We start from the raw sequence: 15,033 nt of genomic DNA, 5'->3' as shown, positions 1-15,033 counted from the left end.
TTCACGGTAAATATGCTTGGTCTAAAAGGCCCGTCCATCCCTTGCCATAGCCCAAATGTCACGAAGCAAAGGATGCTCACTGCCGCCATCCCTTGGACCCCCCTGGATCCAACTGATGACAGTGGCTGAATCACCCTCCAGGATGATGGACCTAGCCTGTAAGACATACCGGGCATGGCGAAGGCCCGCCCAGGCTGCTCTCAGCTCCGCACTCGGAACCGAAGTGTCAAATAACTGACTGCCACCAGCAGCCACAACCCTGGCAGACGGGTCCCGGATAACAAAGCCCGCGCCACCCCGTGTGCCACCATCCAGGACAGACCCATCAAAGTTGACCTTGAGGAAACTCGGAGGTGGGGGCTCCCAGGTGAAAAACACCGTACGGGAAACTGCCGAAGCAGTCCCGAGCTATCAAGGTCCCTTCAACAGGGATGGTGTAACACAGCTCTGCCGTCTGAACGCGTGCATTTTCGACCACAAATCGCGGCGACATACGTCGCTCGCCGAAGGTACGAGCATTCCTAGCCAGCCAGATCTGGTAGGCAGTGCAGCTCGCTCGAACAGCCTCCTGACGAAGCGTCGGGGACTCTGAGCCCTGACGCATGGCCTGTAAGAACAGGTCCCTACATCGCCATACCTCCTGTGGGACCCCTGCCAGACGCCAAGTACTCCTAGCCCATGAGCACCGAAACAGGGCATGGTCCACCGTCTCGGCCACACCACAATCCTCACACACCAATGGGATCCTCAAACCTCGACCTCCAAGTACAGCTCTCGTAGGAAGACGGTCCCAGACCACCTTCCAAAGGAACAAAGCTACCCTCGGGTGAAGCTCCAATCGCCAGATCCAGACACAATATGGGCCAGGCTTGTACTCCCGCCTAAGGATGCGGGAGAGGTCGCCCATCCTGACCCTGGATCTGGACGAGGACCTCCACACACGTACATCAGGTCCACCACTCTGTGGGAAAGAGAGTGAACGGACCCGCTCCGACAAATGCTGCCCGAAGTAACGGGCCAACTGAATCTCATCCCAGCTAGCCGCCCCGGGAGTCATGAGATCACAGACCAGTAGACCCTCCCCAGCCTGGACACTAACCATAGTCGGCCAAAGCCGCAGAGGAAGGCCATCGACCCACGGGTCCCCGGCCACGTCGATGCTACGCCCGTCACCTATCAGCCATCGGGTGTGACTCGACACTAATGGGAAGTACCTCGCTATCTCACGCCATAGAGAGAAGCATCTCCGCCCTCCCCGGGCCCAGCCCTCTGGGCCTGCCCCCCCATAACGGATAGTCATGATTCGGCTCCAAAACCCCTGCGGCTCCAGGATGAAGCGGGAGGCATGCCGGGAAAGGAGCAGCTCTCGTCTCTCCAGGAGAGACACCACCCCAAGACCACCCTCCCTGAGGGGGAGGCAGATACTCTCCCAAGCCACCAGGTGCACCCCACGACCCCCACCCAGTGAACCCCATAAGAAGCCCCGAAGGAGTCGCTCAATCCTCACTAGAACAGACCTTGGCACCACCGTATTTGCCATAAGGTAGATGGGCATGGAACCCAATACAGATCGAATCAGCATGACTCTGCCCATCATAGATAGGGACACTGCCCGCCAACCCTTTAGTCTGCTCTGAACCCTTTGCACCAACCCGGTGCACTCGGAAATCCGCAATCTCCTACCCGAGATCAGAACACCCAGATAGGTCCAGGTCTCGTCCTGCTCAGGCATCTCCAGGATCCTCCGAATCCCCCGTCGAACCCGGATTGACGTACTTGGGCTGAAGGAGATGGAGGATTTCTGGACATTCACTCTTTGACCGGATACAGTACAGTAGACGGCCAAAACCCTCCTAATAGCCTGAGCGTCCGCTACGCGAGCCCGGGTCAGGAGGAGGCAGTCATCGGCTAAGAGTAAATGTGATATCGGCTGGGCCCCTGGAGCTGGAACATAAGCCTCCAGCACTCCGGAGGCGCACGCCGCCCGCAGCGACCGAGACAAGACATCAGAACAAATGATAAACAAGTATGGAGATAGCGGGCATCCCTGCCGAAGCCCCATAGTAGAACTGAAAAAAGGGGTTGGAGAGCCGTTGACCAATATAGAAAACCTTGGTCCCCGAACACACCCTAGAACCCACCCAATCCATGTCTCATGGAACCCCAGACTCTCCAAAGCTAGCCTAAGAAAGCTCCACCTAATTCTATCATAAGCTCGTTCCATATCTAGCTTGACAGCCATCAGGCTTCGCCTCTTCGAGGCCCGTTGAAGATCCCACATCATCTCTTGGGCCACCATGACATTATCGGAAATACTCCTACCTCTCACAAAAGCACCCTGCTCCTGACAGATGATGCCAGAGAGGAGGGGCTTCATACGTTCCATCAGTATCCTAGCCACAACTTTGTATAAAGTTGTGCACAAACTGATCGGCCTAAAGTGGCTCGGCTCGGCCGCATCCTGACGCTTAGGTATCAGCGTGACAAATGTGGCCTTCCAGTCGTCAGGCATCCCAGCTCGACTGAAGAAACACAGGACAGCTTCCACCACTGCAGTCCGGACGATACCCCAGTATCTCCGGAAGAAAAAAGGTGGGAAGCCATCTAGATCAGGAGCCCTATCCTCGCCCAGAGCCCAAATAGCCTCACGCACCTCCCCCTCATCACTGGTCGAACCAACATAGCGTTCTCGGTCATATAAATTTGGGAATCAGCCCTCGGGAGCTGGCCAGCTGTATCAGACCCACTATCCTCCATCCAGCGAGATCGAAAGAAATCGAGCAGGATATGGCTAATGGCCGAATCACCCTCCACCCGGTGGCCCTGCACATCCCGCAGGGATCGAATCATATTTCTCTGCCTTCTGATAACCGTAGAGCGATGAAAGAAACTAGTGTTTCGATCACCCTCTCTGACCCACTGAATTCTAGATTTTTGTCTCCAGAAGATCTCATGTTGACGCAAGATCGAGTGCCTCGGGGAGCACACCCATCTGATCTTCACTTCTTTGGAGCTCAGCAATCGCGGCCTCCACATCCTCCAACTTCCTAAAGATATCGCCCACTACCTCACGATTCCAGCGTCGTAGCCGTCGCTTAGTCAATTCCAATTTACGTGATACCCTCTGCATGGCATCACCGCGAACTGGTAGACTCCAAGCTCCTCGGACAATGTCCCAGGATTGAGGGAGGGACAGCCAAACCTTCTCGAACCGGAAGGGGCACCAGTGACTAGACACCGATACCATCGACATCAACAAAGGACAATGGTCCGAAGCAATCCGGGGTAGGTGACAAACCCTGTAGGAAGGAAATCTAATGAGCCAGTCGGTGGAAGCAACAACCCTATCAAGCCGCTCCCACACCCTGGCTCGACCGGACTGGTTGTTACACCAAGTGAATTGCGGGCCGGAGAAACCTAGATCTACTAGGCCGTTACGCGAGAGAAAATCGCGGAACTCCCTCCTATCCATAGAGTCAGTGAACACTCTACCTCCTCGTTTCTCACTCCCCTCCAAGATGCAATTGAAATCACCCACTATCGCCGTCGGAAGACCCTGAGCGAGTAAGTGGGTGAGCTCATCCCACAAAACCCTCCTGGTCCGATGGTCAGTACTAGCATACACACCACTCAGGACCCATGGAGCAACATTAGGTTCTGAAATAATCATTAGGACCTGTTGGGAGCAGTTATGGAATACATCGACTGTGGCCACACCCCGCTTCCATAAAGCCACAATGCCCCCGGACAACCCTCGAGACTCAACTACATATGACTCCCAGTCAACCTCAAATCGCCGCAAAATGCGACCCAATCCTCTACCGGATAGTCGTGTTTCATAGAGAAGGCAGATCTCTGGACTGTGGATCTGAACCAACCTCCTAAAGGATGACATGAAGGCCGGCTTCGCCGCCCCTCTACAATTCCACGCAAGAATCCTCATGCGGAAAAATCCGAGAGGTCGGCCACAGGCACATCCACCCTCTGGGCCGCAGGGTCCATCACCACCTCGTGATAAGGATCGTCCCGCTGACCCTCATCCACACTGACCCCAGACACGACTCGCAGCACTGCCGCCTTCACCCGTTGAACAACCGTCGAGTGATCTGCGGACCAGCTAATCGCCCCCTCAGAACCACTCGGGTCACCTACCCCGTGCTCCACAAGTGCATGTGCGTCCTGCCCCTCCAGAGAGCCCGTCATAGGACAATCTACACAGACAGGGGGCCCACTATCCATAATCGCGTCGCCCAAATCGGGCCAGCTCGAGGCACCATCCCCCTGTCCCACATCCAACTCTAGAGGGCCTAGAGTAGTAAAGATCTCGGACGGTGGAACCACACTAGGGACCTGGGCCATAAACTGGAAACCAAGCGCATTGGGCCCCATCCGCTCGGCCAGCAGATCGGGCCCAATGGCGGGCCCCGTAGAGCCCAAACGGGCTGTGAACAGTGGAAGGCCCCCGCCCACGGGGGCCTTCCCAGAGTCCTCCGCACGTGGCCCAGCCAGATTGGGCCACGCGCTACCCGCCGCGCGACGGGCCTGGGAACCCATCGCACGGTTCACCGCATGCACCACGCGGGGCTCACGAGCCCCGCGGACTCCCCTGTGGCCCGCCTGTCCCCGACCTAGGGTGCGACCCAGATCCAGTAGCGGCCCAGCGTTTCTGGGCTACTTCTTGGACTATTCCTTGTGCTGGCCCACCAAGCCCTCACTTGGCCCGGCCTGAACAAACTGGCCGGCCCAAACACCAGGCGCCCCAATCCTTCCCCCCACCAACTCCGGGTCACCCTCTTCCTGCCCGCCGGAATCCAGGGCCCCTACCACCACCGGCGGGGAGTGGCGACGGACCACTTTGGTTGGCTTTTGCCAACCCTCCAGGTCCGGCAGGGACACCGAAGGGATGGGCGAAGCAACCGGCGAGGACGGCCGAGAAGGGGGCAAACCCGCAGGGGGCTCGGCACCCGGCGAGGGCGATCGAGGAGGGGGTGACCCAGCTGCGGGCTCACCCGCCTTCCTCGACTGCGGCGGCCCTTGCTCCCGCGGCTGCCGGGCGCAAGATGTCACCAACCACGGGCCATAGATCGGCCCGGGGACCGCCTCCCCTAGTAGGCTAGCTCCCGTCGGTGCCGGAACCTCGAACTGGCACCCAAGCTCGAGGTGTCCAATTCTACCGCACCGAAAGCATAGATCCGAGATGCTCTCGAATACAAACGGCTGCCAGAGGGCCTTCGTCCTCCCGAGGATCCGGATTCCTAGGAGGAGGGGAACGGAGGCGTCAATCGCCACCTTGACACGCGCGAAGCCCATGGCTCGGCGCCCCTCTGTGACTCCATCCACCGCCAACGGCCGCCCTGCCTTGGCAGCGATCTCCAAAATGGTCAAGGTCGACCAATATTCTGGAGGAAGCCCGGGTGGCCGTAGCCACATCACCACCGTTTTCACCGGAGTATCCCTGGGTAGAAAGTCCGGCGTCCACAGCTCCATGGCTAACATTTGCCCCGCCACCACCCAGGGCCCCTCCAACAGAGCGCGGTCCCGGACCTCCGGCGACCGGAACCGCAAAGCGAAGTGGTCTTCGGCTAGGGTAACCGCCACGACCTCCCCTGTTTTCTTCAACCGGGCAGCCACATCCTTTGCTACCCACTCGACCGGCACCCGCCGGTCAAGGCTCCGACCGACCACAGCAAGGCCTTCCCACTCCCGGCGGGCTACCTCGATAGGCTCCCCCGGGAGCTCGACGATCGACGAGAAGTGGAGGCTCAAACGAGCCACCTCCGTCTCCGTCAGTCTGTGAGTCACCCAAGGTCCAGGTCGCACCCGGCCAACCGGTCGCTCCCCTTTCCACCCCGAATTCGTACCTTTGCCTTGAGCTGCAACCTCCGCCCACGTCCTCATCATCGGCACCGCGGGCAGCACCGTTGGTTCCTTGCCATCCGCCGTCGACGACCCCGCCACCTGCTCCCCTGCCGAGCTTGTCGACCCCGCCATCGGTTGCTTCCCCTTCTTCCGGGCCATTTTGCTGAAACGGCAAGCAAACAACAGAGCCAACAACCAAGGCCCACTGCGATCTCCACCATCCACCGGGCAACAACGGAGCTCTCGCCGGCAACCGGCAAAGATAGCTGTTGGGTTTGACAGACTTGCTCTCTCCTTAGAGTTTCTCACTCTAAAGAGCCGTTCGCTGTTCCTCTCTTTCTTTTGCCAATTCTCCCAATCCCCTTCCCCATAAAAAATTTCTAGTTCCGCCCCATGGAAATTGGTACCGATAAACATGTCTCTTATCTCGATGTTCATTACATTTGAAAAATTGAACCACCAAGAAACGCTCACCACCGAGCTGGATAAAAGTAAATTAATTAACTGACATATTATTTTTTAGATAAATTATACTTTTAGTGCTCCAAACTTAAGTCAGATTTTTAATAAATTTTTAACTTTTTTAAAAAATTAAATATGGTCCTTATTATTTTGTTATTATTTTAATATCGTCCTACCTCCAATTTCGATCACTTCCTCTCACCATAAGTTTCTGTTGGTATTAACTGATGATTATGTGGCCGACTACGTGGCATAAACTACTTAGATAGATAATTATATAGTCGATTGACAATGATGTAACATTTTTTCTTATTGGCACCACTATCAGCATATGGGTGATGACATTGTATAATAGTTGAAAAGTTTAATTTTGATGATGTGGCATATGGATGATGATGTGGCACATAGCACGCACTATAGTAAATTTACTATTCAAAAGTATCCGATCATTGAGTGCCACATCATCACCCATATGTCATGTCATCGCCCATGTAGCATCAAGTATGCTTTTGATTCTCTCTCTGAGTTTCACAAATATTTTACATGTTCCGTATAGTTTAAAAATCTTTAATCAAGTTCTTTGATTTTCAAGTATGATTTAATGTAGCCTTCCCTCTTCTCTTCCTCCTCCTGCACCTCTCTCTATCTTCGGCGCCCAGCTCCTTTATCCTCCTCCTCCTCCTCCTCGGCTCTTGACGACAATCAAGCCCCCACCCTCGTGACAATCGAACTCCTTTTGGCTTCGCCTTCACCGTGGTACTATGTCCACTCCGCCTCAACCTCCTCCGCTAGGTCCTAGCCCTTGCTCCATTGTCGAGTGTTGGCTCGAACCTTCCATCACCTCCTCTCACTCGAGCTTACAATCGCGCGACTATCTTTCTCCCCCTAATTAAAGATTTTTAAATTATGAGAATCATATAAAAATATTTGTAAAACTTAGAAGATAAAAAAAAATAATTTATGGTATATTAGTGATGATATGATTTATAGGTAATGACGTAGCATATGGGTGATGATGTGATACTTAAAGACCGAACACTTTTGGTTAGAAAATTCCACTTTAACACATGCTATATATATGCCTTGCCAATTTGAAAAGTAGGGAGAGGGTTACCCACCCAATAATTTGAAGAGTTTTGATGATATCATCGATCATCTTCATGCTAAGATTCCAAGCAATCAAAGTTCAAAGAGTTGAGTCCATGTCCATTTGCAAGAATGTTAACAACCTTGAAAGAATATGATGCAACTCAAGATTAACTGTGTGATTACCTTCTCAATAAATAGATGAGCTCAACTAATCTTTCGAATTGAACAATGCTGAGTTCGGATCCTCCGAAATTCACTTAAACTGCAGGACTAATGCGAAATCCAAATACACAGGCCATAAACCAAATTAAGCCCTGTATTTTTGAACTCTCTGTTGCATCACAGTTCTCCAACTCCAAAGAGAGATGATCATCTCCTGTTGCACCAGAATTCCATTGAGGAAACAAGAAAACAAAATGTTTATAAACCACAACAACTTCACCTGATTTCGTTGGTATATATACATATATATCGAAACCCAAATTTAGGAAAAGCGAAAAACCAACAAATAAAAAATAATTATAAATAAAACAAGCATCACTCACACAGCTTCCTCTGTTTTTTCAGTTTTCTTTCTGATCCCAGATAAAAAGAGGGAAAACAAACCACTCTTCTACTTCATATTTTCCTTCTTAAGTTTCTAGCGACAACTCAACAGTTTACTTGTCCACGGTAATACACAAACTCTCTCTCTCTCTCTCTCTTCCTCCTCCTTCCTTTAGTGGCTGCCGCGGCTGATCATATCCAAGTAGTGCTTGAACGACTCCTGCCGCTGGAGCCTCATCTCCTCGTTGAACTTCTTTATGAACGCCTCCACGCGCCGGTTGAGGTCGTCCTGCCCCAGCGACGGCTCCCTTCTCAGCCGGCCGCCAGACGACGACGGCGACGGCGAGGACGAAGCCGCCGGCGACCGGCCAGCCCGGTTGTTGAAGGTCTCGGACTTGCGCACCAGCGGGGCCGGGGACTGTTCGTTGTGGGAGGCGCGGCCGTGGGTCTCCCACGTGTCCGACTTCTTGAGGTGACGGGCGAGGGGGACCGGACGGCCCTCCGTGATGGTCCGCCACGTGCTCTCCAGCGTGTCGTTCCGCTTCGGCCTCGCCACCCGCAGCGCGTTCCCTGCAATAGAATCACCATTTTGCCATCGCCGTTAATAACGCCGTTATAACTTCTGACGGCTGTTATCCTTTTATCTGATACTTTAAATAAAGGAGAAACCAAATCTTTATTTTATTTTGAAAAAAAAAGTGCGCCGAAGCGGCCGAACCGTGGAAAAAATATTTTAAAAAGGAAAAAACAGCGGCGAAAGCATAGTTCAGTTTCGTTACCGTACCTTCGGGGCTGGGCTTCACGTTTTTTCGGTGACCGAACCTGACGGAAACCAGAGGTTTCTCTGTCACGGCCGAATACTCCATCGCCGTAGCCGTCTCCCTCGACACCCTCCGCTTGGGCGACCAGGTCGATCTCGATATCACGAACTCCTCCTCGCCTTCCACCTCCTTTGCCGCCTCCTTCGCCACCGCCGCCGCCATCTCTACTCCTGAAACCCCCACCTCCTCTCCTCCGTACACCGCCGGCGCGACTAATTCGGGCCGCACGCCCTCCGCGACCTTCTCCACGTACTCCGTCGGAGGCACGTACTCCGGCGGCTGGATAACCGTCGGATTCGCCAGCGACGGCGCGGATCCCACCGGATCGGGGACCTCGGGGGCTGGCTTCTGGAAGCGGGAAGAGGCGGCGATGGAGATGATGATACCGTTGATGACGAAGTAGAGGTAGGGCGGGGTGAGCCAGGAGAGCAGGGAGAGGTACATCCGGGGGAACTCGGAGGCCAGGAACTTTATGATCGATGGTCCCGAGAGGCGGAGCATCAGGGCCGTCGATAAGACGCCGGCCGAGACCACCACGGCTTTGAGAGAGAAGACCCACGCGCTGCAGCTCGAGCTCCGGTATCCCATCGTCGCCATCCGTTCCACCCTGTGAGAGATTAGAGCCGTCCGATTCCTCTCTCTCTCTCTCTCTCTCTCTCTCTCTCTCTCTCTCCCCGTCTGGCGTGTGGCGGATGCTCTTCGCGAAGGAGAGGAGCGGGGGAGGTGGGAGATATATAGATGGGGTCGGGAGATGGGTTATGATGATGAGATATCAGCCGTTGGATTCAAATAGATCTCGAGACTTACAAGAAAATAAAATTTAAAAAGTTTCTCATTTTACGACATTTTCCAGATACTGCTATTCCGCACATACCCTCGTCTCGATTCGAGCTACTTCCATCACTACCGTAAGAAAAGTGGAAAAGCTTCAAAATATCGTTTCGTTCCTCCAACGGCAAGGAAAGGTTATTTCTGGAAGACCCGGCTAAAATAAATGGCCAGATAAGAAACTTCAACTGATTTTGTTGTTTTGCGGAAATTCTAAATTCCGGAAATACCCTGCTCATCCAATAAGAATCAACGGACAGGATCTCTCGTTTGGAAATATGTCCTTTACAGATCAGGGTAGAAATGTCTTTTGGCATTCAGTGGAATTTAATTTTGGTGTAGTTTATTGAAAGAGCAGGAGCGCAGCACTTAGTGGGAGGAGTGGAGGGCAGAAGGGTGCTCCCAACGGTCAAAAATTGGACCGTTATCTACGGAGGGGGTGACAGGAACCCAAGTGGCGGGACCCATAGAGGGCCATCTCCTCGAGTCGAGCTATAACTCAGCCACTAACCGACCAGCCATGCCCTTGAGATTCTTGAAATATTTAAAAGCGAGCGAGCGAGAGAAAGAGAGAGAGAGAGAGAGAGAGAGAGAGAGGGCGGGTGGAAGGTGGCTGGGGTGATGAGAGCTTTGATGCCATTACTCATGGTGTTATTCTCATCATCCAAATTTCCAGACGACTCAGTTTGGAAATTTCCAAACTAAACTATCAAGCTCATAATGGGCTAGGAGGATACTTTCTATTTTCTAATTAGTTGCTGTCTACTTAAGTAAGCAGGTTTGCAGCTAACCACTGGATTTTTAACATGTCATTTGACAGGTGCACCTGTTATGGATGGTATGAAACCCTTTCAAGGAAGTGAAACCTTTAAAATTGTCAACTGGTATTAGGTTTGGACTTTTAGTGTAGAACAAAGACTGCATCCCTTTGTTTTGGTCGAGCACCAATTATATGGACTATCATAATGTTATGAAAAGAATAGATGGTAAGAAGAAAGAACTTATCGAAGCGTGACGTCACTGTGTTGAATTAAATCAAATATTTCGAAATTTGAAAACCAAATATTTGACTTGGTCAATGGCCAAGTGGGAAGCATCCATGCACAAGCAAGAGAGCAAATATGAAAAGATCCCCAAAAAAAGCAGGTCATAATAAGTGTCATGCATCCACGCATAAGAGCAAGTATGGAAAGGCCCCCCGAAGAAGGAAGGAAGCATGGCCGGCCATGATGTAACAAGCCGCATGATCAAAGGAGCACTATAAGACACGTCATCAATCTACGGAAGGAGAGCATGTTTTTTTTTACGCGTTTGAGCCTATATAAAAGGTTCTAGGGATCATTTCAAACACAATAAAAAATTTCTCTTCTTCCTATTCCAAGAGCATATATAAAAAGTGCTCTAGGGATTATTGGGGAAAAAAGAAATGAAATTTTTTTCTTCTCCTCATAATATTTCTAAGTTTCTTTTGAGCTACCTGCAAGCGTGAATGTGCTCTTCTTTCTTTCCTGGAGGCGCGCTGACGGAAAAGATATGGTTCTGTACTAGATCGTCATATCTCTAGGGGATCTGTGCCAGCAGATCCGTGCGTGGGGGGCATAAACTTTTCTGGGACAACGCATCAGCGTGCTTCGATCTACAGGCCATCTTCTCTCTCTTTCTTCATTTTATTATTCTATTATCAAGTTAATTATTTGCTAGTTTATTCTTCTTATTTATTATTTTTGAATATTATAAATATTTAATTATTAATTTATCAATTATATTCATGCATCTAGGCTAACACACTGTCCTTAAAAATAGATCGCGCCCCTCGGAGAATAAATTTCGGTGTAGCAGGTAATGGCGGCCTATCCTCTAGGATACAACAACCGGATCACTCCAAGCGTACATTAGCGAACAGCCCAGAATCGCTCAAGCCCAACTCCCGCATCCGCATAGGGGGGCCCCCCTGCGTGCGATGATCGAGCGCGACGCGCCCAGTTAACACGTTTCCAAATCGAATCTGCCAATTTTGCCTTGGACCTCCTTTGGGCTCATGCATGCATGGGCTACTTACTTTTTTTACTTCACCAGGTTAAAAGGTTGAAGACTATATAAAGACCTTTTGAGTTTCATTTCTTTCCAATGTGGGATCAAAATGATGTCTTTGAGACTATGAACCATTTTTAGGATTAGTGAGTATGACATACAGTACTTTGGTGAAATATAAAATTTCTATGAACCAAAAGTCTTTCATATAAATCAGTGACCCATAGATCACATTGATCTCTCAAGTTCTGGGCTTGTTCTAATGGGTTGGTGCAAATAAGCCATGCACCTTACCTGGATATTCATGAGTGCTTTTAGAGATCTGCCTAATTCTCGTAGGAAGCGGCCCCACTCTCACACCCATATAGGTGGATCCATCAAGTGTGTACTGCAGGTAGACACACTATTCAAAGAGAACTATGGTATCCATTAAGAACTTTACCTCATCCTCATACACTGCAGTTTATACTAATCTAGATAAATCCAAAGAAAATATCTAAACATTCAAAGTAATCAAAATCCAGATAAATTAATTCTAAGAAAATATTTTTTGAGAAATACAAAAGAGATGCTATCACCGTTGAGCTCGAGTATTGGACATCTCTCAGTTGAAGAGGAAAGCTAACACTGAATTAAGATTAATTACAATGCTAATATTTAGATTTTTTATACATTTATTTAATTTTGAAAATTTTAACATTTCTTTGACAATTTATTATATGCAAAGAAAAATTTTAGAGTTATGCAAAACCATACTTTTATAATGGTGAAGTTGCAGAATTAATCCACACTCTCAAAGTCGAAGAAGAAGAAGAAGCAGCAGCAGCTTGCATAAGACACGTTGGTGCCACCTGCATGAGAATTGTTCTCGACATAGTTAGACATATGATAGATCTCAAAGACCAACTAAAAATAGTGTTAGTCTTAAGCTTCTCCACCAACCTCCTGATATATTTTCCTGAAAGAAAAATACTGGATACGCCTCGGCCTCGTGCATGTGATCTAGGAAACATGTACACGTGAAATGTGGAGCTTCATCAAAACTCTCCTCGCAAAGTTTGTGTTAGAGTATGAGAGACATGAGTAGGTGAGATGTAGGTAGGATAAATTTGAAGGCTAGTGGTAGCAACAGATTTAAACAGACACAAAAGAAAACCTTTTCTATGCATGCATCTGAAAGACATCATTTTGCATTGACCTAGAAGTGCCCCTATATATCTTGCTAGCTAGCTCACTTAATCAAAACTTAGGCTCATAGATTAACTATTATCAATTTAATCTTTTAGGGCACTGACGAAGTTTTATATCACAATAATAGTAACCCTCAACCACATGTGAGAATGAAAGAGAAAATTAAAAAATAAAGAATAATAAAAGAGCGATTTCTCTGTTCGAATAACTCCTTAGAAAAATCACTAACATTACCAAGTTAGACTTCACATTGTTGCTATACAAAACAGAAGAAAGGAGGGCCACACAATTAAAATTAGAGAGAAGAATGAAGTAGAAGCAAATTGTAGAAAGAACTCTCATGTTTGTAACCACGGCCAAACGTAACGATGGTCTCATGCCACATAACCATGCATCGTGTGGTCATTTTGCTTGGGCCTAACAGACACGGCAGTGCTATCCGAGCACAGTCGTAGAAGAGAGAAGAAAAATGGAAATCAAAGAGAGAAAGACGGCGTCGAACACCATCATGCCAACCGACCACTTTGGGGAAGGGTGGAGCATGCGTAGGCCTTAAGGAAACATCAGTTGACATAGAAAGATAGGAAGCAAAGTGTGACACATTTATCTTATGCTCAGTTTTTTGAAACAATGTGAGAAATTCACATTTCACCAAGGAGACTGTGTTGGCCACGTTTCAATATAGCCCACATCATTAAGTTGTTAACTATCCACTAAATGTAGTTATGCCTAAAGTATTTTTCTTGATGGAAGAAAACTGACGAGGTTTTGATTATGATAAGGATCTCTAGTCTAGCCTATTTATTAACCTATGATATTCATCGTTTTTATGGCTTTTACGGAGGCATAGGTTAGAAGACTCTTTCTTTTTTTAGTCTCTTGTGGATAGATTTTAATCAAATACTTGAACAATTATGGCTGAAGGTACGTCTCACAAATATCCTCGCTGCATATTATTATTAGTAATTGAGATAGTTTCTAATAGACTGCTCCAAGGGAAGCCAATGACAATGACTTTGTTTGCTTGTGTGGACCAAATTTAGCTATGCTGAAGTCTGGTCCACTCATCTCTCCTAAAAAATGTATGGGTGTTAGGTTCAAGTTTTGACTATGCTAAGTCTAACTTTACAATGAAAAGTTTATATTTTGGTGAGCTAATGTTTGCGTGTGTCATGCAGTATCTCTACCACCCAAAGTTCATCATTTCAGTACCAGATATTATACTGGTGCCGTACTAACACTGTATCGACATGGTACGGTACAAGATCTTTTTGGTATGTCGAATATCGGTACACCTCCCATACAGGATATTAGTACCGAACTAGTATGGTATGGTAAAAGATATATCATCCAGTTCATCTCGATACAGCAAACTCTACTGCCATCTGTTAATTTGGCCTAAATACTTAAAATGGTCAGTGTCTTCTATCAAAAGACACTTTTATAGATATCGAGGAGCATTAACACAAGGGTGTGGATGCAAATGACCATAATCATCACTTATTATGACATCAAGTTCTCCGACGGCATAACGTGTTTTGCCTTTCACCGTTTATCAAGCACATAAATCAATCAAGGGGCATAGATACACATAGCTAACTCCAAAGTGGAAACATAGAACTTAAAAATAGTTCTTCTCGCAATTATTGAAGGTTGGATATCTGACTTTTTCTTTGCTATTAATTTCTGCTAAAGATAACTATATTGTTGCTGCAACTAATTTTATACGTTTGTTATCTGGTTCTTTTTCCTACTTGTTCTGTTTAATATTTGTATGCGAATTTAGATCTTCTTTGCATGGCCATCAAGTTTTTTTTTCCTTCTAATTCATAGACCATTTTGATCCATTTATATAACTTTCTAGGTCCATAAAATATGCTACTTTTTTTCCTTCTTGACTTTTCCATTTTCCTAATGCCACATGCACTCACTGTTGATACCAACACACAACTGCAACCAAAGAGGGTTGAATTGAGCTGTGAGAAGTGCTTGAGGGGTCAAGGGCAACCGCAAAAAGAAAGAAAAAAAGAAAAAGAAGGTTGAATTTTGGAAGTAAGTTGGATGTGACTCGAGCCCTTGCAAGCTATATGACACATGCTGAACCAACCTCTCTATATATGTGATATTTGTCCTTTTATCTTGTATTGCTAGAAGGTAAGGGACAAAAGAATAAGTTCCCAATTAGCTCCGACCAAATGTTGCTGGT

The 15,033-nt window shown here is 48.4% G+C and overlaps 1 protein-coding gene across 1 annotated transcript; it reads right to left on the bottom strand.

Moving 5' to 3' along the window:
• Nucleotides 1–7,805: 7,805 nt before the first annotated feature.
• On the bottom strand, nucleotides 7,806–9,465 carry LOC103719337. The gene is made up of 2 exons (XM_008808536.4): nucleotides 8,741–9,465; nucleotides 7,806–8,526 (listed from the first exon to the last, which is right to left on the bottom strand). Exons 1-2 carry the CDS (start codon nucleotides 9,372–9,374, stop codon nucleotides 8,129–8,131), a joined length of 1,032 nt encoding a protein of 343 aa, XP_008806758.2. The 5' UTR covers nucleotides 9,375–9,465; the 3' UTR covers nucleotides 7,806–8,128.
• Between the last annotated feature and the right edge of the window lie 5,568 nt (nucleotides 9,466–15,033).

The sequence above is a fragment of the Phoenix dactylifera genome, chromosome 4 (genome assembly GCF_009389715.1).
Source record: "Phoenix dactylifera cultivar Barhee BC4 chromosome 4, palm_55x_up_171113_PBpolish2nd_filt_p, whole genome shotgun sequence".
Taxonomy (NCBI): domain Eukaryota; kingdom Viridiplantae; phylum Streptophyta; class Magnoliopsida; order Arecales; family Arecaceae; genus Phoenix; species Phoenix dactylifera.
Note: the sequence above shows the minus strand (reverse complement) of the source record. Positions and strands in the feature narration are given on the sequence as shown.

What these genes read in the sequence shown, in the direction of transcription:
- LOC103719337 (XM_008808536.4), bottom strand. Translation starts at nt 9,374, where the DNA reads ATGGCGACGATGGGATACCGGAGCTCGAGCTGCAGCGCGTGGGTCTTC. An exon ending in CGTGAAGCCCAGCCCCGAAG is followed by an intron (nt 8,527 to 8,740) that starts GTACGGTAACGA and finishes ATTCTATTGCAG; the next exon opens with GGAACGCGCTGCGGGTGGCG.